The sequence below is a fragment of the Nomascus leucogenys genome, chromosome 23, assembly GCF_006542625.1.
Source record: "Nomascus leucogenys isolate Asia chromosome 23, Asia_NLE_v1, whole genome shotgun sequence".
Classification (NCBI taxonomy): Eukaryota; Metazoa; Chordata; class Mammalia; order Primates; family Hylobatidae; genus Nomascus; species Nomascus leucogenys.
Window position 1 is genome coordinate 26,852,462 of NC_044403.1, and position 27,865 is coordinate 26,880,326.

The following is a 27,865-nucleotide window of genomic DNA, read 5'->3' on the forward strand; positions in this document are numbered from 1 at the left end:
ATTAAATCTATGCCTTACTCAAGGCAGGTACTCATTAAATGTTTAATACTTTGAGAGCAAACTCATTTAAACACAGATATTTCCTAAGAAAAACACAAAGAACGTGATGCTGGATGAGCACATAGAAGCCTGGTGCAGTTTTAGAGTATAGACTTTGGATTAGGTTGACATGAGTTAAATCCAAGCTCTGTCACCCAGTTCCTGTCTATGTGGCCTTTGTTAATTCGCCTCACCTCTCTGAGCCTTAATTGCCTCATCATAACATGGAAATAGTATTACCTACCCAGCAGGGTTGCTGTAAACATTGGAGCTAATTTGTGTCAAGCACCTAGTAGGGTCACATAGTAGGTGTGCAGTTTTTCTAAGATGATATGAGTCATATAGAAAGTTTGGACTCTTCACTTATTTCTCTGCACTGCTCACCTCCATGAGCTCAAAGGATTGAGAGGAGTCCAGAGTCCAGGTCTTTGCGAAAGCACTGGGGAAAAGGGAAAGGCCCTCCTTCTTGTTTCTCCCAGTCTCTTCCTCTCTCCAATGTTCACGTCTAGGAATCTGTGTCCATGCAGCTTTTTTTTTGGTGAAGCCATTCCTCTCTGCTGGAAGTGGCCCCCTTTTCAGACCTGTGGCTCTTCCTTTCATAGATGTACGAGATCAAAGCAGGAGGCAGCATTGCAAAGAAGTTCAGTGCGGCTCTGCAGAAGCTGAGCTCACCCCTGCAGCCCCGAGTTCCAGAACACAGCAACAACAAGATGAAAAACCTCTCCTACCCATTCTCCAGGGAGAAGATGTACCTGTGAGTATCGAAGCTGCTGGAGCAGGGATGTGGGAAGGGATGGGAAGGAAAATTGAACACTGTTCTATGACTCAGCCCTGGGGCTCCCGAAGTGGGTGCCCCAGTGCCTGGGAGAGAGTAGGAAGCATGCTCTCACAGTGACATTGTCCCTGTGCCTGCTTTGTGAACCCCTCCCCATGTGAGATTATCCCAAACAGCCGAGGGTGCTTGTCCAGCAGGAAATCCACCATTTGACCATTTGCAGGATGGAAGGCAAACCAGGGAGCAGCCAACAATAAACTTTGGAACTCTGTGAGAAAGTGGTCAGACACCTGTGTATCTTCTGTAGGAAAACCTTCTGCCCAATTGCCAGTCGAATAGGGTTTCAACAGGATATGATAAACCAGAGAGAAGGTGGATGAAGCTTCTGGGTTTCTGGATTCCAGCTGCCTACTTGTACACTCATTGACTCTCGGGGGTCTTCCCCTGTCCTGCACCCTGCCTAGGAAGAGGGCATAAATCTCTTCACAGAGATAGCCACTAGGGAAACGTTTGGAAGGGGGAGCCACAGCTGGGAAGTGGGAGATGCAGCCGCCAAGCATCAACTTTGCTTTAGGAGCTAATGAGAAAATAAACAACCATCGAGGGTGATGAGAAAATGGAGCAAGAGAGGGAAAGGCCGGGGCATGGAAGGGCAGAGAGGACAGAAAGAAGGACCTTCTCATTTTAGGAGGTGGAAGTTGTGGAGCAGTGTTTCTGCTGTTCATAAGAGACCATCTCCTATTCATCTTTGCTGTGTTTGATATTATCCTACACACATGAATATGCTGTTTCATTTGCATATATTTACCCTCTCATTGAGTCCTCATGTCCTCTTGTGAGGTGGCGGGGCAGATCTAACTATCTTCTATTATAGATACCAAAGTCTAGGTCTGTCCAGGGTCACACCGCCCTAAGTGGCTGAGCTGGGCCTTGCATGGTGACTGGTGGCTTGCTGCTCTTTCTGTGTCCTGTGGTGCTTCCCTGCGTCCCCTTCCCTGGGCCTTCATTTATGCTGGTGCTGGCATCTGAATGGTCACCTCCCATGCACCTCCGTTCGTTTTACTTCTGTTGTCCTTCAAGACTGGTTCATCAACACCTTCCCTTTGAAGGATATTCTGCTCTTCCCAACCAGAAGCATGCGCTTCACCCTCTGGACTTTCGTAGCAATGGTCTGCATGTTACTATGTTCTACTCTGTGTCAGTTACTTGGAGAAATGTACATTCCAATGACTGGGGCTCCTGGGGTGCTGGGAGCATATTTCCTTCCTTCATCAGTGCATCCTCTAGCACAGCTTCCTCAGCATGACAAACATGCCCCATGCGCTATTTTCTGAGTGAAAGCTCAGTGTGTGAAGTTAAAAACAGACACAGCCCTTGCATAATTAAGATTTTTCTAATGGATGTGATGGCAGTGACATTAAATCAAATTTTGAAGAATCAGAGTGATAATCCAACACGCTGAAATGATACTTTCCATTTGGAACCTTATCATCATATATTTTTCTAACATGGTGTAATCTTTTTCTTTACACAAAGTTTTCATAGTTATAAATTTCAATGACTGCATGATACCCTATCCTATAGATTTTGGCATTGCATCTTATTGCTAAAATCTTTTTTATAAATACCTTTTTAATAAGCATTTTTAATTATATTATTTTTCTTTCCTTGTGTTGAATTTCTTCCCTAAGATATATTTCTAGAATGTGTTTTTAGAATTGCTGAGTCAAGAAAGGCATAAATGTCGTGTGTGTGTGCACCTCATAAGTCTCGCTGTGTTGCTTTCTAAAGATTTGTTGTGGGCCTGGGGTGGCAGTGGTCTCAGGGCAAGGGTAATGAAATGAATTTGCCATCTGCTTTCTTGGTGTCTCCAGGTACAACATCCAGGAAAAGGATACCTTCTTTGATAATGCCACCCGCAGCCGCATTGTAAGTAAATGGATGTACTGTGTTAGGAAAGAGGATGGGGAAATGGCTGAGTCCTTAGTTGGCAGGGCATTCTCTTACCCTCCCTGCCACCTCACACCGTTATTTGCTTGGAGTTGCCTAGCAACCGAGAAGAGTATGCAAAAGCTTCCCCATTCCCCAAAAGAAACAGCAAATAACTGCCCTCACTCGTGGTTTAAGAGGAGCATCTTCTCTTTATGGGTTCTCCATTAAAGTTCTTCTTAGAAAAAAAAAAAAAAACAGAGAAGGTCATAGTTGGTGTGGGTGTTAGTTAGGTGAACCCCTTGATTTACAATTGAGGAAACTGAGGCTCTGAGAAGCAATGCATTGAAAAAAATTATATAGATCGTTATATAGATGGTTATATAGTCAGAACAAGGATCGTTAGCATTAGAACTAGTCCTTCTGATTGTTGGGCCACTGTGTTTGTTTATGCATTTTCCCTTCTTTCAACTCCCATGACAGAGTCATGTGAATTTCTATAACAAGGAATGCTAGTTAGCCAATTTGCCCAAGAATAATATCACCAGCCTATTCAATAGAAAGCTAACGCTCGTGACCATAGCTCTTCTTCTACAGTCGTTTTGCCTTTATGTCAAGTGTTTGAATTTTGTAGGATGATTGATTCTAATAAAAATCTGCATATGGCCTGTGTTTCTGTGGCCCCTGCATGAGCTGTAGAACATCTTAATTCACCGATCAGTTTATACTCTATCACCCTAGAGGTCACATAGCCTATGGGCAGAAGAGAGAAAGAGGGGCCCAAGGAATGCCAGAAACTTACACATGCCCACATGGGAAGTATGGAACTGCGTTTCCGTTGATCCTTAGCAAAGAACTGAAGTTTCCACAAGAGGAATAAGGATTAGATACCTAGAAGGACCTCCCGGCTAATAGGGTGGTAAGAATATATATGAATAAGAAGGGACAGGTGATTAGAGGAGGCTAGGATATTTCCCAGGCACACTGCAAACATGGCATTAACTCTTGCTTGCAGGATGGGCAAGGAAATCTCAGATCCCTTAGTCTAGTGTTTTAGGCAGAGTTAAAATGGGCATAGATCTCTTTTTTCTTCCAATGGAAAAAGGCATTAACGTCCCATTTTCTTGGTTGATGCTATTACAAGCCAATTAAATCTCACTGTGACTTGGGTCCCACGACTGTGGGGGAGTTATAAGGTGTTGTGGAGATTACTCGATGATTGCAAAGTGCTCGTAAAATAATACAATGCCATATAAATGCTGTTCCTAATTATTATTGCTGTTGAATTACTGCACTATTGTTAGGAGCAGAATTAAACACTCTTGGGCCCCGTAGTTATTTATTTACCACTCCCTTTAGGCTGTGGCTGGAATATGGGAGTGTAAATAATGATGGAATAACACATCTTCTAGCATTCATCTCTCCTTCTGGAAGCATCTTCCTTTCCTCAGTCCACCCCACACTGAGAACAGGGGAAAAGAGCCTTGAGTTTTTTCCTGGGGTCCATTCTGCCCTGGACTTTGGTTGGAGGACCTCACCCACATCTGTGGATGTCTCCTCTGTGCCTGCTTCTTTGTGGGTGTCTGAGCACCTCAGCTGTTTGTTGCAAAGCAGACTTCATTGCCGGGCATCTCTTTATAGACTGGCATAGGCTGGGGACTCAGGAGGTCACTAGTTGGCCAGCAGGTTTACACTGACCCACCTTTGTCCCTCCCTGATTCTTTTGTGGGAAGCACCCCTTTCCTCCCATGTAAGAAACAGAGTCCCCTGCAGGCCCCATAGGCCAGGGGATTCTCTAGGCTGTTTTGAGCATGTAGGGCTTCAGGCAGGCAAAGCCACTGAGTCGGCAGCTGCTGTGTGCCTAGGATTGTGCTCTAAGACATGAATCTTCAAGGAAGTGTATGATATGCTCTGATCAGGGAGGCAAGATGAGGACCCAGGAAAAAACCAGAGAAATAAAGACATCAATGACCAATATAGAGGTAGCTCCTTTGCTGTTTCAGAGCACTTTCCTGTGCACGGTCTGGCTGGCGTCCCCGAGCAGCTCCGCGAGACAGCCCCATTACAGATGCCAGCTGACCCTCCTGGCATTTGCTCAGGACCCTCTGCACCTACCTCCACATTCGGAGCTTTCTGCTACCACACTGGCTCTCCCTGTCAGCCGGGCTCCACAGAACCCCGCCTTCCCTGAGGTTCCCCGACGTGGGCGGCAGGCACTGTCCCCTACTCCACAGACCCCGGGCTTCCTCCCAGCCCTCTATGTGATCTGGGGTGGGCTCCTCTGTTTTCCTTACTTCCTGTGACTGCTGTCCATTTCTAGCCTTTTATTCATTTGTTTTTCTCGGGGTGGGGCGAAGAGGCGGGGGATGTGTGCGCCAGGCTTGCATCCCTTGTTTCCTCAAAGTCCTCAAGTCTGAGTGGGGTTGATGTGCAGGCCATGAGCCAGGCACATGCTCGGCTCCGCCCTGGCTCCAAATGGGCCCGGGCGCCTCCCGCCCCGCCAGGCAGTGGTGAGGGTGATGCACGGTGGAGGGCGGCGGGGGAGGAACTAGGAGCTCACAGCTCTGCTGTCGTCCCCTTTTAGGTGCACGAGATCCTGAAGCGCACAGCCTGCTCCCGAGCCAACAACACGATGGGTAAGGACCCCAGCCCGCGGGCAGACTGCTGACGGGCGCTGACCCGCCCCGTGCTTTCAACAGCTCCCTTGGTGGGCAGCAAAGAACAAAACAAACAAATGCCCCCCACGGAGAGGCTGCTTAGCTTAGGCTGAGAAGCCTGCCTTGGCCCCAGGAGCAGTGGGGGTCCCATTTCTCAGTGGGGCTGCTCCCAGGCTGTTGTAACTTCTCCCAGGCCTTGGTCCCAGGTCTCGGGGCTTTCTCTTTCTCTTTTCCCTGTACCGCTCACACCTGCCACTTTATCCGGATAATTCTGCGGCCCCTCTGTTTTTCACCATTTCCAATAGTTTCTGATAACCCAAGAAAAGCATCTTAGAGGTCCTTTAGTCCAACCTCCTCCTATTATGTAAGAAGAGATGAACCTCCAGAGAGGGTGCATGACTGTCGTAAGCCCACACAGCACGTGATGGCTGAGTCTGAGTGAGCCTCTTCTAAGTTAAGCATTCTTCTCACCATATCCGGCTGAATCTGTTTGCCCTGTGGTTTGTTTCTTAAATATTAGGGTAATTGTCTTGGAGGCATTTGGGACCAACTATAAGGCAGGCAGTATAAGGCAGGCAGTCCAGATCCTGATGGATTGTGTGGAAGACATCTGTGATGGCCCAGGTACAATGTGAGCTGTGCCCATAACCCCATAACACTGCTTTTTCGAAAAATGTGCCAAAACGCCACACACAAACACCTTTTGCACAGGAGTCATTCTTGCATGTCGAACCCTTGTTCCCAAGGTGCTGCCATCTCCAAACGGCTTCTGACAGCTTTGGGAGAGCTGCCTTCAGAATGCGCTCTGGGATGGCAAATCTTTGGCTTTTGAGGCAGCTTTAGGTTGAAAAGAGTTCAAAGTCATTTGAAGTCCTGTCTACTGAATAGAGGAGGTGATCAGGCTCAGGAATAACAACGATAATGATGATGTTAGCTAGCTAATATTTGAGAGTGTGTTGTGGGGCTTGTAAGCTGCCTGGGTACCCAGGGCACAGCGCTGGAGAAGGAATCAGAATGGGTTTTATGCCACGATAGTCTTTTTAGAATAGTGCTTAACCTCTCAACAGGGCAATTATGTTTGTTTAATTTGCTTTGCTGTATTCATCTTGCTACAAGATTCCAAATAAGAATGCACTTTTAAAAAATCAGACCTTCCATGTTATGTTATTTGTCTGGAACACAGTGCTGATGAGGCAAGGCTGAGTAAGTGGGTGAGAGAATTAGCCTAAAAAACAGAGAAATTTTAAAAACCTCATATATATATATATATATATATATATATATGAGTTTATTAAGCATTAGCCCACCAACTCAAATGTCAATCTCCTTTGGCAACACCCTCTCAGATACACCCAGGATCAATACTTTGCATCTTTCAATTCCATCAAGTCAACACTCAGTATTAACCGTTACAAGTCCACCCATTGTCAACTTGAACCCATACACATCTCCTGAGATCATACATAATCTTCAAATAAAAGCAATAATAAGGTCATAATTACGCCTAACATAATACAACTATCCTTCATACAACCGGAAATGCACCCATCCCCAATCCAAATAACATTACATAAAGTTAACAATGCCTAAATGCTGATATGAGGTCGATAAATCTTATGTCACTTGATAAAGGAAAAAGGAAATAAAATGAAGATACTTCTTAGTGCAAGTATATACATGCACAAACATGTTTTAACAAAAGAAGGAGGAAATACTCATGACAATTACAGTCCTCGTTTCTGCAGCTGGTCATGTGGTCGTAGCTGGTACTGATGACTACCTTCTTCACTAAACATTCTGTATTCCCTTTGCCTTCAGCAAGCACCTCAGCAGGTCGTGGTTTTTTTCCTGGTGGAGTGTCCCAAACCATTCCTGAGGGGTCTGGGCCATTTGTATTCCTGCCTGGATTGGGCTGTTGTAGTTTCCCATTGACCTTAATCACAGGGCATGATAATACTAAGAGATGCCCTAACAGATCTCCTGTATTGCATGTATACTCTTCCTTACATCTGTTTAGAGTAGTAGACTGATTTCATCTTGATAGTCTGGGTCAATCACCCCAGCCAACACTGTAATTCCCCCCTTAGCCTTTTGCCTTAAAGGTAGGAGGAGCCCAAAGTGTCCAGGGGGCAATCTTAACTTCCAGTTTAATGGAATTATTGTTGTGTCTCCTGGTGGCAGCATTCCTCCCTCTGAAACTAAGATCTCTAGGCCAGCAGAACGTAGTGCTGTGGGAACAGGAAACAGAAATTTTGCTAGTGGATCAGTAGGGGTGATGGTGAGTGGTGCCACTTCCACTTTAGTGCCTTGATTCCTGGACCCGTGAATCCTGGCTATGGGAGAAACAGTACCATATATTGGATGCTGATTCAGAGCATACATGGCCTTCTGGGAAACTTTGTCCCAGCCCAGCAAAGTATTGTCACCTAGTTGATGTTATAATTGTGACCTCAAAAGGCCATTCCACCGTTCTGTCAATCCAGCTGCTTCAGGATGATGGGGAACATGGTAAGACCAGTGAATTCCTTGAGCATGAGTCCACTGCCACACTTCTTTAGCTGTAAAGTGAGTGCCTTGGTCAGAGGCAATGCTGTGTGGAATACCTTGATGGTGGATAAGACATTCTGTGAGTCCACGGATGGTAGTTGATATGGTTTGGCTATGTCCCCCTGCCAAATCTCAACTTGAATTGTATCTTCCAGAATTCCCATGTGTTATGGGAGGTACCCAGGGGGAGGTAATTCAATCATGGGGGCTGTTCTTTCCCATGCTATTCTTGTGATAGTGAATAAGTCTCATGAGATCTGATGGGTTTATCAGGGGTTTCCACTTTTGCTTCTTCCTCATTCTCTTTGGCCGCCACTGTGTAAGAAGTGCCTTTCACCTCCCACCATGATTCTGAGGCCTCCCAGCCATGTGGAACTGTAAGTCCAGCTGTAAGTCCCAGCCAGTAGAACTGTAAGTCCTTTTTCTTCCCAGTCTCGGGTATGTCTCTATCAGCAGCATGAAAATGGACTATTACAGTAAATTGGTACCAATAAAGTGGGGTGTTGCTGAAAAGATACCCCAAAAATGTGGAAGCAACATTGGAACTGCGTAACAGGCAGAGGTTGGAACAGTTTAGAGGGCTCAGAAGAAGACAGGAAAATGTGGGAAAGTTTGGAACTTCTAGAGACTTGTTGAATGGCTTTGCTCAAAATGCTGATAGCAATATGGACAATAAGGTCCAGGCTGAGGTGGTCTTAGATGGAGGTGAGGAACTTGTTGGGAACTGGTGTGAAGGTGACTCTTGTTAATGTTTTAGCAAAGAGACTGGTGGCATTTTGCCCCTGCCCTAGATATTTGTAGAACTATGAACTTGACAAAGATGGTTTAGGGTACCTGGCAGAAGAAATTTCTAAGCAGCAAAGCATTCAAGAGGTGACTTGGGTGCTGTTAAGAGCATTCAGTTTTATAAGGGAAGCAGAACATAAAAGTTTGGAAAATTTGCAGCCTGACTATATGATAGAAAAGAAAAACTCATTTTTCTGGGGAGAAATTCAAGCTGGCTGCAGAAATTTGCATAAGTAGCAAGGAGCCTAATGTTAATCCCCAAGACCATGGGGAAAATGTCTCCAGGCCATGTCAGGGACCTTCACGGCAGCCTCTCCCATCACAGACCCAGAGGCCCAGGAGGAAAAAATGGTTTCATGGGCTGGGCCCAGGGTGCCTGTGTTGTGTGCAGCCTAGGGACTTGGTGCCTTGTGTTCCAGCCGCTCCAGCTGTGGCTGAAAGGGGCCAACATACAGCTCAGGCTGTGGCTTCAGAGGATGGAAGCCCCAAGCCTTGGCAGCTTCCATGTAGTGTTGAGCCTGTGGGTGCACAGAAGTCAAGAATTGAGGTTTGGGAACCTCTGCCTAGATTTCAGAAGATGTGTGGAAACGCCTGGATGTGCAGGCAAAAGTTTTGCTGCAGGCAAAAGTTTGCTTCTCATGGAGAACCTCTGCTAGGGCAGTGTGCAGGGGGAAATGTGGGGTTGAAGCTCCCACACAGAGTCCCTACTGGGACACTGCCTAGTGGAGCTATGAGAAGAGGGCCACCCTCCTCCAGAATCCAGAATAGTAGATCCATTGACAGCTTGCGCTGTGTGCCTGGAAAAGCTGCAGACACTCAATGCCAGTCCATGAAAGCAGCCAGGAGGGAGGTTGTACCCTGCGAAGCCACAGGGGTGCAGCAGCCTAAGACCATGGGAACCAACCTCTTGCATCAGCATGACCCAGAGTCAAAGGAGATCATTTTGGAGCTTTAAAATTTTACCACCCTGCTTGATTTCAGATTTGCATGGGCCCTGTAACCCCTTTGTTTTGGCGAACTTCTCCCATTTGGAATGGCTGTATTTACCAAATATCTGTACCCCCACTGCATCTCAGAAGTAACCAGCGTGCTTTTGATTTTACAGGCTCATAGGCAGAAGGGACTTGCCTTGTCTCAGATGAGACTTCGGACTGTGGACTTTTGGGTTAATTCTGAAATGAGTTAAGACTTTGGAGGACTGTTGGGAAGGCATGATTGGTTTTGAAATGTGAGGACATGAGATTTGGAGGGGCCAGAGGTGGAATGATACGGTTTGGCTGTGTCCCCCGCAAATCTCAACTTGAATTGTATCTCCCAGAATTCCCATGTGTTGTGGGAGGGACCCAGGGTGGGTAATTGAATCATGCGGGCTTTTCTTTCCCATGCTATTCTCAAGATAGTGAATAAGTCTTATGAGATCTGATGGGTTTATTAGGGGTTTCTGCTTTTGCTTCTTCCTCTTTCTCTCTTGCCCTCTTGCCACTGCCATGTAAGCAGTGCCTCCCTCCATGATTCTGAGGCCTCCCCAACTATGTGGAACTGTAAGTCTAATTAAACCTCTTTTTCTTCCCAGTCTGAGGTATGTCTTTATCAGCAGTATGAAAATAGTCTAATACAGTAGTCTTGGCAGAAGCATTGCGTACAGGATAGGAAAACCCATATCCTGAGTAAGTGTCTGTTCCAGTGAGGACAAACCTCTGCCCTTTCCATGATGGAAGAGGTCCAAAATAATGAACCTGCCATCATGTAGCTGGTTGATCACCCCCAGGAATGGTGCCATATTTAGGGCTTAGTGTTGGTCTCTGCTGCTGGCAAATTGGGAACTCAGCAGTGGCTGTAGCCAGGTCAGCCTTGGTGAGTGGAAGTCCATGTTGCTAAGCCCATGTGTAACCCCCATCCCTGCCACCATGGCCACTTTGTTCATGGGCCCATTGAGCAATGACAGGGGTGGCTGGGGAAAGAGGTTGAGTGGTCCACAGAATAGGTCATCCTGTCCACTCCACTGCTGAGGTCACCCGCTGGTGAATGCTCACATGGGATACAAATATCTTCACAGTTTTTGACCACTCAGAGAGGTCCATCCACATACCTCTTCCCCAGATTTCTTTGTCACCAATTTTCCAATCATGCTTCTTCCAAGTCCCTGACCGTCCAGCCAAACCATTGGCTACAGCCCGTGAATCAGTATATAATTGCACATCTGGCCATTTCTCCTTGCATGCAAAGTGCACAACCAGGTGCACTACTCGAAGTACCCACTGGGAAGATTTTCCTTCACTGCCGTCCTTCAGGGATGTCCTAGAAAGGGGCTGTAGTGCTGCAGCTGTCCACTTTTGGGTGGTGCCTGCATATTGTGCAGACCCATCTGTGAACCAGGCCCGAGTCTTCTCTTCCTCTGTCAACTGATCATAGGGAGCTCCCATGAGACCATTGGTGTAGACTGGGGAAGAGAAGGCAGGGTGGCAGGAGTGGAGACCATGAGCATTTGAGCCACTTTCTCATGTAACTTACTTGTGCTTTCAGGACCTGCTTGAACCCGATCACATATATACCACTTCCATTTGATGATGGAATGCTGCTGTGCATGACCCACTTTATGGTTAGATGGGTCAGAAGGCACCCAGTTCATTATAGGCAGTTCAGGTGCCATGGCGACTTAATGACCCATAGTCAAACGTTCAGTTTCCATCAGAGTCCGGTAACAGGCCAACAGCTGTCTCTCAAAAGGAGAGCAGTTATCTGCAGAATATGGCAGGTCCTTGCTCCAATATCCTAGAGGCCTGCGCTGTGATTCACCTGCCAAAGGCTCCAAACAGCATCCCTATTTGTGACTGACACCTCAAGCACCATTGGATCTGCTGGGTCATGTGACCCAAGTGACAGAGCAGCTTGCACAGCAGCCTGGACCTGTTGCAGAGCCTTATCCTATTCTGGACCCCACTCAAAACTGGCAGCCTTTCATGTCACTTGATAAACAGGCTGGAGTAACACATCCAAATGAGGAATGCGTTGCCTCCAAAATCCAAATAGGACCACTATGTGTTGTGCCTCTTTCTTGGTTGTAAAAGGGGCTAAATGCAGCAGCTAATCCTTCACCTTAGAAGGAATATCTTGACAGGCCCCACACCACTGGACCCCTAGAAATTTTACTGGGTAGAAGGTCCCTGAATTTTAGTCAGATTTATTTCCCATCCCCTGGCATGCAAATGTCTCACCCATAAGTCTGGTGTGTTTGCTACTTCTTGCTCACTGGATCTAGTCAGCATAATGTCATCAATGTAATGGACCAGTGTGCTATCTTGTGGAAGTGAAAAGCGATCAAGGTCTCTCCAAATAAGATTATCACACAAAGCTGGAGAGTTGATATACCCCTGAGGTAGGACAGTAAAAGTATATTAATGGCCTTGCCAGCTGAAGGGAAATTGCTTCTGGTGGGCCTTATGGGCAGGAATGGAGGAAAAGGCATTTGCCAGGTCAGTGGCTGCATACCAGATACCAGGAGATGTGTTAATTTGCTCAAGCAATGAAACCACATCTGGTACAGAGGCTGCAATTGAAGTTACCACTTGGTTAAGCTTACAGTAATCCACTGTCATTCTCCAAGATCCATCTGTCTTCTGCACAGGCCAAATGGGAGAGTTGAAGAGGGATGTGGTGGCAATCACCACCCCTGTGTCTTTCAAGTTCTTCATGGTGGCACTAATCTCTGCAGACCCTCCAAGGATGCGATATTGTTTCTGATTTACTATTTTTCTAGGTAGAGGCAGCTCTAATGGCTTCCATTTGACCTTTCCCACCATAGTAGCCCTCACCCTACCAGTCAGGGAGCCAATGTGGGGGTTCTGCCAGCTGCTAAGTATGTCTATGCTAATTATGCATTCTGGCACTGGGGAAATGACCACAGGATTAGTCTGGGGATCCACTGGACCCACTGTAAGTCAGACCTGACCTGAAACTCCATTAATTATCTGACCTCCATAAGTCCTTACTTTAACTTGAGGATCACAATGACATTTTGGGTCGCCTGGAATCAACGTCAGCTCAGAGCTAATGACCAGTAGTCCCGAAAATATCTGATCATATCCCTTTCCCCAATGCACAGTTACCCCAGTGCACAGTTACCCTGATAAAAGGCTGCAGGTCTCCTTGGGGAAGGATGGGAGAAAGATTAACAGCATAAATTGTCAGTAGTATAGTGAGGTCCTTCCTCAAGGGGACTCGACTTCCCCTTCAATCAAGGGGTTCTGGGTCTGTAAACTGGCTCAAGTCTGGAAATTGATTGATGGGCCATGATTCTCTGTTTTTATAATTCAAATTAGTCTTTTGTCCATTTGACCTAGAAGTTTTCTGCTTATATAAATTAAGTAGGAATGCAGTAGGCTTCCTATAAATTTCACTTCTAGGAACACTGTGATTAATAAGCCAATGCCAGAGCTCTACGTAAGTCAGACTATTCTGATTGCTGCTTTGCCTCTGCTGTCCATTATGGTAGCTACACCCACCTTGCCTTTGATGGTTGAGTGCTGCCACTTGGCCCCTGCCACTTCAGGATCCAATTATTCCCATTGTATTTAAATTTTGTAGTTGAGTGACTGTGGTTCCCACTGTTAGATCTGACATATAGAGAAGAGCAATTACAGGGCTCTTCAAAGATGCAGGTGCTGCCCTCACAAATCTATTTTATAAAGCACTGGTCAAGGGTATATCTTCTGGACTTCCCAACTGGGATGAGTAGGTCTAAAGTGACTAATTCACTCCACCATCCCAATCTCCCTAACCCGTTGGATCTCTTCCTCTACGTTAAACCAAGGGAGATGAGGCATTTTCAGCTCGCCACCGTGGGCCATGCTTTAATCCATATTTCAGCTAACCAAGCAAATAAACTATTAAAACCCCTTTTAACTCCCCGGGCTGCAACATTAAATGCAGAGTCCCTACTTAACGAGCCCAAATCAATAAATTCAGCCTGATCCAACTCAATGTTCCTTCTACCATTATCCCATATCCTTAATATCCATTCTCATTCCTGTTATCCAGATTTCTGTTTATATAAATTAGAAAACTCAAGTAGTTCTTTTTGAGTGTAGCGCACCTTCTCATGGTCATACTGTCAACCTCACCTCTAAGGGCCCACTGGGGCTTTAGTCTATTTATAGGTCTAGAAGCAAACAGGGGTGTTGGGGGTGGCTCCTGAGGAGAATCAACATTATTTTGCCTGGCAACTGCCTCAGGGGAGACCATCACTGTTGCCTCTCATTCTTTTGCGATCAATGCCCTCACTTTAAGAGTAGATACCTAGCGAGGCTGTGAATGCACCTTTCATTGCAGGTTAGCCACTCGCATGACAAGAGCTTGTGTCTGTTTTTCCACAGTTTCAACTCTTTCTCTACAGAAGATAAGACTGTCACTCAGGGCAATCTTAGCAGATTTGATGCTCAGAATCTGCTTTTGAAGTTGGGAGTTAGAATCCCTGAGTTCATCTTTTCTTTCATCACTTTGTCCACTGGACTTAGGAGCAACCAACCAGCTTCATTATATTCCTTGGTTTCCTGCATATGGTCAAAGGTATTATGTATAGAGTCACTAAACTGCTTGCCTCTCATGAGCAGTGAATCAGGAGTGTCAAATGCATTTATTTTGCATAACTCTCTAAACAATTCATACCAAGGGCTATCAGTGTTCTCCATACTATTAGAAGTAGAGTCCTTAGCATTTTGGGGTCTAATCATATTAAGCAGCCAACTCCAGAAACCCCAAAACCAACGAAAGAACTTCATCCTTAATATTCTGTTCCTCTAGAACCACTCCTGGTAGAAAATCTGTATTAGTGTTCTCTAGAGGGACAGAACTAATAGGATATATATATATCCTATTATATATCCATATATAGGATATATAAATAAAAAAAAATAATATAAATATATATATAGGATATATATATATCCTATTATATATCCATATATAGGATATATATATATCCTATTATATATCCATATATAGGATATATATATATCCTATTATATATCCATATATAGGATATATATATATCCTATTATATATCCATATATAGGATATATATATATCCTATTATATATCCATATATAGGATATATATATATCCTATTATATATCCATATATAGGATATATGGATATATATATATCCTATTATATATCCATATATAGGATATATGGATATATATATATATCCTATTATATATCCATATATAGGATATATGGATATATATATATATATATCCTATATATATATATAATATATAATATAATATATATGGATATATATATATATATGAGTTTATTAAGTATTAACTCACATGATCACAAGCTACCATGAGCTGAGGAGCAAGAAAAGCCAGTCTGAGTCCCAAAACTGAAGAACTTGGAGTCTGATGTTTGAGGGCAGGAAGGGTCCAGCACAGGAGAAAGATGTAGGCCAGTATAGTCTTTTCATGTTTTTCTGTCTGCTTTATATTGTAGCCACACTGGCAGCTGATTAGATGGTGCCCACCCAGATTAATGGTGGGTCTGCCTTTCCCAGCCCACTGACTCAAATGTTAATCTCCTTTGGCAACACCCTCACAGACACACCCAGGATTAATAGTTTGCATTCTGTGATCCAATCAAGTTAGCACTCAGGATTAACCATCACACCTCCCATAGTTCATGTTTTTTTCTTCTCAGTCTTCATCTTCCACAACTTCCTGCATCCTTCCAAGCCTTCTTTACTGCACCTCCATCTTCTGATAGTTGTTGGAAGGTGCTGTTGACCTACTCAACTGCTCTCCTGTTTCTCCCCCATGGGCCACATTTTCCTTGATTTCTCTTCCTTCTTCCACATTTTAGATGTTGTCAGCTTCCAAGTTCCCTTGGCTTTTGCACTCTCTATTTTCTCTATATAGATGACTTGCAGCCATCTATTTTTGCTCCTGTTTCTCTCACCAATTGCAGCCCTGCATTTCCAATTGCTGGATGGATACCACCACTTAGATGTTAACCAGAACCTCAAAATAGCATGTCCACTTCTCTCCTCTCTCTCTCTCCTGCTCCTCTTTCTGTTAATGTGACCACTATTTTCTCTGTCTTTGCTCATGCTGTTTCCTTTTCCTGAATGTCCTGCCTGTGTTTTTCCCCAATCTCAGTGATGCCTATCCCCAGATCAAACATCACTGTCCTCCAGATTTTTCCTTAAAGCCCTTTCCTTGGAACTCTTATCAAACGGAATCTCTTTCTTGCTTGTTTTCTACACCCATGGCTTAGACTTCTAAGGTAGTGAGTCCTTGAGATGTTTCTGAGTCATCTTTTATGCCCCAGTGCACCTCACTGCCTGTCTCGCACATTCTACTCAGTTGATTTGATTGAGTGGATTAATTTAAAAATGCCCAGCCTGCTAGTCCCACAGCAGTTTCTGACTATGTGTGTTCATGGACAAGTAACCTCTCTGCGTCTCAGCTTACTTTTATGTAAAATGGGGATAATAATATCTATCTTGCAGAGTTTTTGTAAAGATTAAATAAGCGGCTGTTAGCTTGTTTTGTAAACTGGAAAGTCCTAAAAACAAAAGTTTATTTTGGGGGACAATCCCCAGGTTGTTGGAAGGCTACTAGAGACTAGAAGCCCTCTGCTTTAACACTGATATTTTTTATTGTGTGTGTGAGAATCTGAGGGGTTTTTGGTGATGTCTCAAAGTCAAATGTCAGGATTTTGTTGTTGTTTTTGAGTTGTATTTATAATTTTGTCTTTCCTTTTTGACATTCAAAAAACATTTAATGAGCACCTGCTATGTGTCAAATGATGTTAGAGAAACGGATGGATGCCAAGCTGAATTTAGCATAATTTCTACCCTTGAGGGGCTCTTAGTTTAGCCATGCAGACAGACGTGGAAACAGATTGTGATGAGGCAATGTGGTAGGTGCTATAATAGAGATACATACAGAGTGCAGTTGGAACACAGGGGAGGAGGCAATTAATGTCCATGTGTATGTCTCTATATGTCTAAGTATCAATGTAAATCATTGCTCCCAGGAAAATTAGGTATGTCAGGAGTGATCATCTCCAATTACATATGGGCACAAAGAGGATACGTGACTTGCCAGGGTTACATCTTGAGTCAGAATTGAGTCTAGAACTTGGGTACTCTTGCTCTAATCCTATTTCCAATACCTTTGGGATGCTACAGACTAGAAGTGGAGTTAGGCTGAGTCTTTAGAGTCTGTTAACTTCACAGTAGCCACTGAGGACTTACTAGCTTTGTAACAAGGGACATGTGACTGAACTCTACTTTTCAGCAGAGGAGAACCCCAAAGGCCAGATTTCCAGTGGGTTGACTTCTGTCTATGAAGACCAAGTGCCCTCTAAGCTCTTTGGTGAACTACAAATCTTATTTCACCAACATGGCGCATGGATACATATGTAACAAACCTGCACGTTGTGCACATGTACCCTGAAACTTAAAGTACAGTAATAAAAAAAAAAAGATAAAAAAAATGAGGAATGTGATAACTCCATGAGGCCCCAAGATAATATGGAGGCCTGAGCCACAGGGTAAATTTAGATTTTATTGCCTTTCTTTCTGGCTTATAAGGGGTGGAAGAGAAGCATGAGTGACTAGAATCGGCTTATATTCCTCCAGAAGATTGTTTCCTCATTAAAAAGAGAGAGAGAGAGAGAGAGAGAGAGAGAGAGAGAGAGAGAACAGGACTGGATTTAGAATCGTAGGTGTTTTCATTGATCCTTCACCCTTGGGATTATCTTTCGTATGGTCATTTCTTTTGCAACCAACTTACAAAGCTAATTCCCTTTCCCATTGTACCCAATTTAAATATTAGAAAATAGAAAAGATACTAAAGATAGTAATAACTTGGAAACACTCCTGTTTATCTAGTAATGTATCTTTTTTTCTTTGTAGACAATACGTTTTTATTGAATGCCTACTTTTACAAAGCTTTAACCTATATACAAGTAGTATGTAGTGATATATTTATATTCCTGCCTTGTTCCACAAAATTTCCGGGGTGGCTTACAAGAAAAACAATAAGACAACATAGTCTAAAAATAAATTGAAAAATAAGAACCAGAGAAAATAAATTAAAATAGAATGTCAAAACTAGGAGGAAGAAAATAGAACACATATTCAAACCATAATGTCTTCCAGTTTCTACAGTTGAACTGCAAATTTAACCTTGAACCAAAGTGAAAGGGGAATATGGTCAGGGGTGTAGCTCTTGCTGCCTACAGCAATTTCTTTCTGTACAGAAATCTTTCTAAAATCTACCACACAATTTCCTGCTTGCTTATGTAGAACATGCCTACATATATTCTCCACATAAAGGCATATGAAAAATTTTCTGGATTATTCAAGATCATCATTAAGAACATAATGATTTTCATGTTCTCTCAAGAATTATCAAAGCATTATTAGGATTTTTTGCCCCACACTGCTCTGATTTCTTGAATTCTTGACTCTGGTAACCTCCCTCCCCGAGTTTTGCTGTCTCAGTTTTGATTTGCAGTGTGGGAGATGGAAAAACAAGCTCATTGGAATTTTGGGTAAAGAGAGTGTAAAATGCATGGCAGGAGGGTCTGAAGGATTCTGCTGTGGAAAAGGGACATCACATTAGAAAGTAGGTTTTGTGAGATCTATTTTAGCTGCTCATTTATTTTTTTCTTGTTTCTGGGTTTTCTGTTGTGAGAGCTGAGATAACCAGATAAGAGGCCTCTGATAAATGAGGTGTTACTGTCACCAAAGTAATAAGGACTCCTTGCAGGCTTGCAGTTGTATGTTTTTCAAAACACTTTAACACTCATTATCTCATTTGATCCTTTAAACTGCCAGCAAAGTAGCTTCAGCAGATGTTAATTAACTTCACAACAGAGAGATTAACTGGCATACACACAGCTAGAACTTTGGAGTTGGGTTTACAACTTAGGTTTCTTGGCTCTTTGTCATTGCTTTTTAACTCATTTAATTAGGAGATGGATAAAGTTATTGGAAAAAGTTTCCTGGAAGAGGTGGAAGCTGAGCCCTTCCCAGTGTAACATCCATCCACTCATTCAACACGTATTTACTGAGCACTTACTATGTGACATTCATGTTCTGGACCTGGGGAATGGAGTAGTGAATCCAACAGATACAAATCCCTGCCCTTCAGGGGCTTCCTTTCTAGTTATGGAGGACAGAAAATAAACCAAGAAATAAATACAATGGATAGGATGTCGTGTAGGGATAAGGGTAGCAACCTACTCATCTGACAAAGGGCTAATATCCAGAATCTACAATGAACTCAAACAAATTTACAAGAAAAAAACAACCCCATCAAAAAGTGGGCAAAGGACATGAACAGACACTTCTCAAAAGAAGACATTTATGCAGCCAAAAAACACATGAAGAAATGCTCATCATCACTGGCCATTAGAGAAATGCAAATCAAAACCACAGTGAGATACCATCTCACACCAGTTAGAATGGCCATCATTAAAAAAGCAGGAAACAACAGGTGCTGGAGAGGATGTGGAGAAATAGGAACACTTTTACACTGTTGGTGGGACTGTAAACTAGTTCAACCATTGTGGAAGTCAGTGTGGCGATTCCTCAGGGATCTAGAACTAGAAATACCATTTGACCCAGCCATCCCATTACTGGGTATATACCCAAAGGACTATAAATCATGCTGCTATAAAGACACATGCACACGTATGTTTATTGCGGCACTATTCACAATAGCAAAGAGTTGGACCCAACCCAAATGTCCAACAACGATAGACTGGATTAAGAAAATGTGGCACATATACACCATGGAATACTATGCAGCCATAAAAAATGATGAGTTTGTGTCCTTTGTAGGGACATGGATGAAACTGGAAACCATCATTCTCAGTAAACTATCGCAAGGACAAAAAACCAAACACTGCATGTTCTGACTTATAGGTGGGAATTGAACAATGAGAACTCATGGACACAGGAAGGGGAACATCACACTCCGGGGACTGTTGTGGGGTGGGGGGAGGGGGGAGGGACAGCATTAGGGGATATACCTAATGCTAAATGACAAGTTAATGGGTACAGGAAATCAACATGGCACATGGATACATATGTAACAAACCTGCACATTGTGCACATGTACCCTAAAACCTAAAGTATAATAAAAAAAAAGAAAAAAAAAGAATAAAGCAAATAAAGGAGATGAAAATGAAGTGGGAGTGGGAAGGTATTTTAAATAGAGTAGTCAGAGAAGGTCTTCCTGATATAATATTTGAGGAAAACAGAGAGCAAGCCACATGGCTGTGAGAAGACAGATACATGCAAGGAAAGCAAATAACACAGAAGACATGGTGCTGGCAATTCCAGATAATCAGTTAGGGTCCCAATAGGAACAAATAGCACACCCCAATTAGGGCAATTCAAGGTGGGCATATGTACAGAGAAACCATTTACAAAGGGATAGGCAGGAAGCTGGGGAATGCCAGGGATGGGGCGTTGTAACCTGGAATTAACAATAGCAGAGCTCTTATCATCCCTCGCCCACAGAAAGAAAGAGAGGTCGGCTGGGCGCGGTGACTCACGCCTGTAATCCCAGCACTTTGGGAGGCCGAGGTGGGCGGATCACGAGGTCAGGAGATTGAGACCATCCTGGCTAACACGGTGAAACCCCGTCTCTACTAAAAATACAAAAAATTAGCCGGGCATGGTGGCGGGCGCCTGTAGTCCCACCTACTCGGGAGGCTGAGGCAGGAGAATGGCGTGAACCCAGGAGGCAGAGCTTGCAGTGAGCCGAGAGAACGCCACTGCACTCCGGCCTGGGCGAAAGAGCGTGACTCCATCTCAGGAAAAAAAAAAAAAAAAAAGAGGTCACCGCAATGTGGAATCGGGTAGAGGAGGAGGCCGTGAGCAGGTGACTATATAGGCAGAAGGCCAGGGTTCTCAATACTGCTGATGGCAGTAGGAAGCCAGAGAGCACAGCAGCCTGTTCATGTCAGATAGAGGACAGTAGAGAGTATATCTGGAAGGGGAAGATGGAAGATAGGCACACACCTGGCAAGGCTGGAGAAGTGGATGCCAGTTCCAGCTCGGGGATGAACAAGTTGTAAAACTTCGGTCAAGCCATGTTCCCTGTCTGGGCCTGTTTCTCCCCTCATAAAACAAATGGGGCTTCTCAGTGCTCTCTAAGCTTCTTTCTGACTGTAACATTTCCCAGACTCTGTGATTCAAAGGAGCCACATGATCTGTACATATGAGCCAACGAGGCCCAGGGAGGGGACTGGCTTTCCTAAAAGTTCACAGAGAGCAAGTACCAGGGATGTGGCCAGGACTTGGGGTTGCGTGATGTCTGCAGGCCTCAGAGAGGTTGAGAGGAGACAATTATAGTGAAAGGGAAGATGAGAATAAGGAGCATCCAGAGCGGTTGGTGAGGATGGTGGGAAGAAGTTTGTACTCCTATAGCAATTCTTTGCATGTGATTATGGGCGACGGTGCTCAGGTGTGGTTGCATGCAATTGGCATCAGAATCACCTGGTGTGCTTGCTAAAACCGTGGCTGTCCAGGTCCCATGCCACATTTGCTGAATCAGAATCTGCAGCGGCAAGGTCCCAAGATCTGCGTATTTAATAATCTAACCAGGTGGTTTTTAGGAACTCTAGAGTGAACAACAGAAAAAGATAAAAATAAAGATAGGGTGCACTGTCGTAGGCTTCATGACCTACTTACACTTGGGAATATGAAGTGTATTGCAAAGTACTCTGCCTCCTGCCTCCTGGGGATTTGACCATTGGGGTTCTGACCCCCCAAAGATAACCAAGTCTATCTGTGAAGGGCCTAATTTTTATTTTTCTAATATTGTATGAACATTTGGCATTCAGTCCCTTTTAATGCCCTAGCCACCAGCTAGGTCTCTGGAACTTCTTTTCCTTTCCTTCCTTCCTCCCTTCCTTTTTTCCTTCCTTCCTTCCTCTCTTTCATCTTCCTTCCTTCCTCTTTCATCTTCCTTCCTTCCTCTTTCATCTTCCTTCCTTCTTTCCTTCCTCCCTCCCTCTCTTTCATCTTCCTTCCTCTTTCATCTTCCTTCCTTCCTTCCTCCCTCCCTCTCTTTCATCTTCCTTCCTTCCTCTTTCTTTGTTTCTTCTCTTTCTTTCTTTTTTCTTTCTCTTTCTTTCTTGCTTGTTTGCTTGCCCTTCCTTCCTTTCTTCCTCCCTCCCTCTCTTCCTTCTTTCTTTCCTTCCTTCCTCTCTTTCTCTCTCTCTTTCTTTTTCTTGCTTGTTTGCTTGCCCTTCCTTCCTTCCTTCTTTCCTTCTCCTTCCTTCCTTCCTTCTTCCTCCCTTCCTTCCTTCCTTTTTTCCCTTTCTTTCTCTTTCTTTCTTTTTCTTTCTTTCACTTGCTTGTCTTCCCTCCCTCCCTTCCTCCCTTCCTCCCTTCCTCCCTTCCTCCCTTCCCTCTTCCCTCCCTCCTCCCTCCCTCCCTTCCTTCTTCTTCTTTTCTTTTCTTTCTTTCTCTCTCTTTCTTTCTCTTGCCTACCTTCCCTCCCTCTATTCCTCCCTTCCTCCTTCCCTTCCTTCCTTCCTCCCTTCCTCCTTCCTTCCTTCCTCCTTCCTTCCTTCCTTCTTTTTCTTCTTCCTCTCTTTCTTTCTTTCTTTTCTTTCCTTTCTTTCCTCTTTCTTTCTTTCTTTCTTTCTTTCTTTCTTTCTTTCTTTCTTTCTTTCTTTCTTTCTTTCTTTCTCTTGCCTGCCTGCCCTCCCTCCCTTCCTCTTTCCCTCCCTCCCTCTCTCCCTCTCTCCCTCCCTCTCTCCTCCCTTCCTCCCCCTTCCTTCCTTCCTTTCTTCCTTTCTCTCTTTCTTTTGCTTGCCTGCCTGTCCTCCCTCCCTCCCTCCTTCCTTCCTTCCCTCTCTTCTTTCTTTCTTTTTCTTTCTTTCCTTCCTTCCTTCCTTCCTTCCTTCCTTCCTTCCTTCCTTCCTTTCTTTTCATTCTCTCTCCTTCCTCCTTCCTTCCTCCCTCCCTTCCTGTCCTTCTTTCTTTCTCCTGCCCTGTGTTTCCCTCCCTACTCCTTCCCTCCTTTCCCCTCTCTTCCCCTTCCCCTTCCCCCTTCCCTTCCCTTTCCTTCCCTTTTCTTCCCTCCCTTCCCCTTCTCTCTCCTGCTCTGCCCTGCCTCCCCTCCACTCCCCTGCCCTGCCCTGCACTATTTTCCCTGCCCTTCCCTGGCCTCCCCTCCCCTCCCCTCCCCTCCCATCCCTTCCTCTCCCCTCTTCTCCCCTCCCCTCTTTTACCTTTCTCTCTTTTTGGGGGGTGGTGCTTAAAATTAGTATAAAATGACAAAACAGGAGGAGTTGACCTTGAAAAAGTATGGTTGGACTAATGATCAAACTTTTTAGAATTCTTTCATAACCTCAAGAGAAACAACTCAACCTTTCCCTCTTATTTTCTCTCTTATTTACCCCTGTAAGTGGGAGATTATGGATTAATGCCCACCACATTCAGAGACTGAAAATATTTGTGAGTTTGGGTACTGCATTGTGGTGGAAGTGTGTGAGTGATCATGATGCCTCCTTAATCAATATCATCTTTCCTAAGGTCAGTTGTCAGGGCCCTGGGAGTTGACTTTACTGTTGAATAACTTTTTAGTGCATTTTGCCATGGAAAGAAACTCAAGCCTCATGGATGATATCAGAGGAGGGTAAACACCTTTCTTGCTCCTTCATATGAAAGTTATTGTTGCTTTTTTATGGACAGAAAATTACAGGTTGATGGAACTATATTTTCATGGACATTTTGGTGTCAGAGCCTTTAAAAAAAATATATGCTTTGGGCACCTCCCCTCCCCACTCAGAAGATGTCTTAATTATTTTGACCAAAGCCAGACCGTGTTGTGTGTTGTAAACATCTGGTGTATCATTCATCCAGCTGAACTGGTTTACATTTTCTTAGAAGAAAAGGCTTGGGATTAAAGGCATTTAAGTAATTAAGCACACGTCAAGACAATTTGGTGATGGGTAAATATAGTCTGTTAAATGCACCGTGTGGGAGCTCTGGTTTAGATTTAGGTCCGGCTGGAGTGCAGGGATGAAAGCACAGTGCCGGGCGGACTGGACCCTGTTCTGGGGAGAATCAAAACCAAATGGGTTTTCAGGAGTATAGCACCATTCCTCTAAGTACCTGTCCCAGTGGATAAAAATTTCCTTTGAGTTTGGCCTGGAGGGAATAGCACTGCAGTCCCTGTCACCCAGCAGCACTTGTAGATTTAATGAGACTCTCTTTGGGAGGTAGACCATAAACTTCTGTGCTTTGGTTGTTCCTTTGTGTCCAGGAAACCAGATATGTCTATGAAGCTCAATGCTAGGTCTCAGGCTTTGTATGACGAGTATTGTTTTCAGGTACCAGTGCCGGGGCCTAAGCCTGCCCTGGTCATGTTTCTTGGCCTTGCCCCTGTAGATGTGGGACAGTGTTGCTAGGCCTGATTGTGTCAGGCTGCACAGATGTGTGGTCCATGCTGGGCAGGGAGGAAACATGAGTCTTTTCCTTTGGAGGTTTTTAGTTCTAAGCACTAGGCATGAAGTACCTGGTGATTTGAAGGAGACATGGGCACATTGACTTCGCGGATCAGTGAGGGGCTCCTCAGGGGCTATACTTTGAGCTGAGACATTGTTCCTCTTAAGGGAGACAGGGAAAGAAAAATGTCCTCAGCACTTTCTCCTTCTCACTGTCCCCCATCCCGAAAGTAATAGGACAAAAGGTTGGGTCTCTCTGTCTCTCCCTGGGTCTAGAGCTGAGAGGAAAGAATATAGATGCAATCCTGAAGAAGAAAGCTTTGCCATTATGGCCAGATGGATGGCGCATGATGGAACCAATTAGCCCATTTTTTGCTGAAAAGAAAGAAAAAAATCAGAATTTCAATTTTCAAAGCAGGGACTCTTTTTAAAAAATGTTTGATTATTTTCTTCTTGTTTTAAACTGATTTCCATGCTTGTTTGGGGGTAGAATCTTGGTTTCTGAAGTCTGTGGGTGAACCGGGAGGCCAAAGCTATCCCTGTTGTCGGGTAAAGTTGTGGATGGATGCTTACTTTTCAACACGCGTCTCCCGCCCCGTTCCTCCTCCTCTAATGTACTTTCTCCTCCCTTCACCTAGCAAGCAGCCACTGATTGGGATCACCCATAGGATACACCTGAAAAGTAGGGAGTACACAGCTAGAGGGAACAGAGAAACATCCAGTTGCGCCATTTTGGGGGCTCTGGTTATCTGAGTCGGGACAACTCTGGTTTTATAACTTGAATCTTTGCTCCAAAGCAAAGGACCTTTTATCTTGACTTTCTGTCTTAGGAGACAGAACAATCAGCTGGAGTTTAAAAGTTTCTTCATGAGCATAGGATGCTCAACGAAGCAGTGAGGAAGGCGATGAACAAGAGGAGTACTGAGATAACTGCAGCCATAGGGCCAGTGACTGTTAGGGCTGCCATCTCTTCTGTGTTTCCAGCTGTGAGCTAAGTGCTGTGAGACACACAGGTGAGAGGAGTGCTCTCTGACCCAGGTCAGGCCTCTGGGGAACACAAAACAATGAGCAAACCTTGTCCTGGAAGTGAAGCAAGCTGCCCACTTCCAGCTGCACCATGCACAGGAAGCTTTATTCGAGATGGGGGATAGGGCACATAGCTTTAGTGTCCCAATAATTTGAGACATTTCTGAGGATCTGGCAGCTGGGACCAGGAGTTCAGGTTGTCGGTCTAATGGTCTAATGCTTCCAGACACTCGGCTACCGTGCAAAGTCAAGCTGAGAATTAGCAGAAGAGCTAAGTAGGTGAAAACACCTGCTGGACTTTTCCATGGAGTTTTGGGACTGTCTTAAGGGTATATACAGCTGCCACGGCAACTGTGGGGTGTGACTGTATGGATTGGGTTGGGTAGGTTCTGGGGTGCGGTCTAACTGGGGCCCTACCCGCCTGTGATGCTTCAGCCGCTATCCATGCCTACAGCACTTTGTAGCTTTTAACTACAAACTCCCACAAACTCCCCTCCCGGCCTGGGACTCCTCCCTTTGATTATGGTAGGGTGGCTTCACATTGCTGTGGTTATGGCTCTTGAACTGACTGATGCTCGGAGTGAAATTGTAGTCTTGTGAGTCAGACAAATCTGCAGCTTAGTGAACCTCCAGGCACCCTTCCCCCATCTGCACTCCCTCTCCCCACTCTCTGCTCCTCTCACCCCACAAAGTTATTTCTCATGTTTTATGTGCATGCCAAGGAAGAAACTTAAAATCAGGAAAGGACTGGCCCTTTGGTGATGCAGCAGTACCAAAACACTTAGCTTTCCACTCATTGGAAGAGCAGCCACTTCTACGGGGCACCCCGGCAGCCTGCCGCGGGCCTCTGCTCCCACATGGGGACCGGAGAATAGTCTTTGTGCCATCCTGGAACTGTGGCAAATGGGGGCGAGGTTTGAGGAAGAGGAGGCTGATGGAGGGGAGAGGATTGTCTGAGATCCTCTGCGGGTCTCTGAGCATGTGGGTGGGGCATTGGGTAGGAGCGGGAGGTGGGAAGCCATGAATTTTAATGAGTAAATGTTGTCTAGATTTGTTATCCAACCTCGGCGTTTATTCAGAGCCATGCAAATGCAGATTTCTTAGCATTTGGACATCATACATCTTTCCCTCCAAAACCAATTATCTCCTCATCTCACTACAGTCTACAGTCTCTTTGGAAAGAATGGTTCAGGGCAGAAAGTAAGTGCGAGACAAGGGAAATCATTGTGTACCAGAAATTCCCCCTCTCCTCCCCCTCCATGATTAAATGTGGATCCTCGTATGGCGGGATCCTTGGTACTACGAGTTGGTGAGACATAATCCCTCCCATCTGGAAGCCAGCGACCTAGGACAGACCATCCCGACTCAGACAGAACACACAGACCACTTTATAGTCTCTGAAAAAAACCAAGAATGAAACAAGTAAATAACGACGACTTTATGCTGCGCAGAAGGTTCTCTGTTGTGAGTATAATGGAGTTGGAGGGACAGAGCCATTTGTTCATTTCACATTTCTTTAGTAGGGTCTGCTATGTGCAAGTGGTGTGAGACACTGTTGGAATTAAAACATAAATCCCTTGTATAGTTTTCAAACTTTTTGGTCTCAGGGTAACTTCACACTTTTAAAAATTATTGGGAACACCCAAAGGGTGTTTGCATGGCTATGTCGACCAATGTTTACTGCATGAGAAGTTAAGGCTGAGAAATTGTGAAAGTGCAAGAATACACAAACACACATGCCATTAGCCATAGGGGTTGATGTCAGCACGTGCCACAACACCCCACTATGCACTTGTGAGAGAAGAGTGAGAAAGCAGTTAGAAACAGTTAATGCTGTTAGAAAAATAGTTTTGCCTCCAGGGACCCCCTGAAAGCCTCATGAGGACTCCCAGGGCTCTCCCCAGACCACATTTTGAGAACCACTGCCCTATTGCTTCCTGCCCACTTCAGGGATATTATGGTCCAGGCGGCAGATCAGTCACAGCGAACACTGCCTTGTGAAACAGCAGGAAGGAGCTCAAAGTGCAGTCGGATGCTCTCACACAGGCTTTTATAGATCATGATTAAAATGATCCATATAACCATTCCTGTGCGGCCATGGACACAGAGATTCTCACCTGATGGTGGTGGAAGGTTATTGGACTGGAATGACTGGAATCTTTGAAGATAGGAGGAATGTGAACTTTGAGACAGCATATTTGATATTAAAACATAATCTTGTATTTGGGGAATGAAAAAATATTGTTCTTATACTAAGAACCAGAGCTTGGCAAAAAGTTCTAGCCTGGATGATATAGAGGAGGATGCAGTGATTCTCAGCTGGGGGGGCATGTGAAAGTTTATTTATCAAAAAACAAGGGTTAAGTTGAGAAACGCCTGCCCCAGAGTTACTATTTTCACCTCCCTTTCTTCCATAGGTATTAACTCTCTGATCGCAAACAATATCTATGAGGCTGCCTACCCTCTTCATGATGTAAGTACTATTTTCGTCAGCGTGCTCTCTGTAGTCTTCAAAACGTTGAAAACCACAACTTTTCAGTGGCAATGAAATGGGTGAATACCTGCAGGGTGAGGCAGGAGTGAATCATGACATTAAAATACCTTGGCTGACCCTGGACCA

The 27,865-nt window shown here is 44.6% G+C and overlaps 1 protein-coding gene across 1 annotated transcript in view; it reads left to right on the forward strand.

The window, feature by feature from the left end:
• The window catches only part of ANO2 (anoctamin 2), a 376,891-nt gene that overhangs the window by 104,492 nt on the left and 244,534 nt on the right, over window positions 1-27,865 (forward strand). Inside the window, exons 5-8 of the mRNA XM_030804747.1 lie at window positions 642-793; window positions 2,689-2,743; window positions 5,328-5,379; window positions 27,663-27,718. Of these exons, the coding sequence (XP_030660607.1) occupies window positions 642-793; window positions 2,689-2,743; window positions 5,328-5,379; window positions 27,663-27,718 (315 nt within the window). The remainder of the gene's footprint in view (window positions 1-641; window positions 794-2,688; window positions 2,744-5,327; window positions 5,380-27,662; window positions 27,719-27,865) is intronic.